At 44.0% G+C, this 1,404-nt stretch overlaps 1 protein-coding gene across 1 annotated transcript in view; it reads left to right on the forward strand.

Annotated features, from left to right (window-relative positions):
• The first annotated feature begins 489 nt into the window (after nt 1–489).
• tmem230b (transmembrane protein 230b) overlaps nt 490–1,404 on the forward strand; it is a 7,339-nt gene continuing 6,424 nt past the window's right edge. The window contains exons 1-2 of the mRNA XM_063194256.1: nt 490–602; nt 1,021–1,194. Of these exons, the coding sequence (XP_063050326.1) occupies nt 1,099–1,194 (96 nt within the window). The 5' untranslated portion in view covers nt 490–602; nt 1,021–1,098. The remainder of the gene's footprint in view (nt 603–1,020; nt 1,195–1,404) is intronic.

Genomic DNA, 1,404 nt, shown 5'->3' on the forward strand with positions numbered 1-1,404 from the left:
TTGTGTCTTTGTGGGGTTTACCATAATTCCCTTTGTGTGGGGTTTTACCATAATTTGCTATGAAGTGTGTACTTATTCACTTCTGTCAACCGTGTGTGTGTGTGTGTGTGTGTGTGTGTGTGTGTGTGTGTGTGTGTGTGTGTGTGTGTGTGTGTGTGTGTGTGTGTGTGTGTGTGTGCGCGTGCGTGTGTGTGTCACCTTCCCTCACCCTGGGTTTCAGCCTCTGAACTCTTCCAAAAGACGGGCTGGCTGGTACAGCGCCTCCCTGTGGACATTCATGTTACATACATGCAGTGTTTGAATATCAAGGCGCAGTTTTTTTATTGTTTGTTTGCGTATCTGTTCTCACAGCCCCATTTAACTAATTTATACATTCACCGGCGTTTCATGCTGCAGGTGACACCCTTTCCTCTCACGTTCATCACACCGCGTCTTCTTCCAGAGATCATTTTCAAAGAAAGACTCTTGCCTTTTTTTTTTGTCCAGTGCACTGCGCATGCGCGGATTAATACCCGGAAGCTGAGTGACAGAAGAGTTTGGCGAGAGTATCATAACATGCCGATGTTGTCACCTCAGCCAAGGAATTACACATCATTTTAAAGGTAATTAATGTGTTATAACCACGAGCATTCAATTGCTGTGTAGTGTTTTTTGAATCGTTGTCAATGGCATTGCTTAGAGATAGGTAATTATGTCCGAGTTCTTGCTAACTACTAGCCAGGCTAAACGTGTGTTCGTCACAGGTGCTTCATGTGTTATTTTGTTGCAGATGGCTGTGCTACTGTAACGTTTTCCTTCATTTATTGCAACGTTTATTTACATTACATTGCATTGCATTTTGCAGATGCCTTTTTTGGTACAAAAAAAGCGACGTGCAATCGAGGACATAAATAGCCTACAACATTTGGAGATACAAAGTGCACAGGAAATGACCAGAACAATTTGCAGATGCCAAGTAGTAGATTTTGTTGTTGTTGTTGTTGTTTATTTTGTTTGCTTATTTTCCTCTTCTTCCTCCAGCGAGTGTGCACTGTAACGGACAGACAGACAGACAGACAGACAGACTCCAAAGACAGACCCCGACGCTGAAACGGCAAGATGCCTGCCAGACACACCATCACCAATGGGGTCCCCAGCAGCAGAGTCCGCTACTCCAAACTGGCCAACGACGATGACGGATACATTGACCTACAGGTTAGTTATCAATTAGACCAGTGTTTCCCAACCTTTTTTGTCTTGTGTACCCCCCTAAACCTTTTCGTTGTGCCATGAGTACCCCCTAAGTCAAGTTCTATATCGCTTTCTCTCTATCCCAATGTAATTAAGCTCCATACATTTGTTAAAATTACATCTTCCAAAGTACCCCCTACAGTGTGCTCGCGTACCCCTAGTGGTACACGTACC

The sequence above is a fragment of the Engraulis encrasicolus genome, chromosome 3 (genome assembly GCF_034702125.1).
Source record: "Engraulis encrasicolus isolate BLACKSEA-1 chromosome 3, IST_EnEncr_1.0, whole genome shotgun sequence".
Classification (NCBI taxonomy): Eukaryota; Metazoa; Chordata; class Actinopteri; order Clupeiformes; family Engraulidae; genus Engraulis; species Engraulis encrasicolus.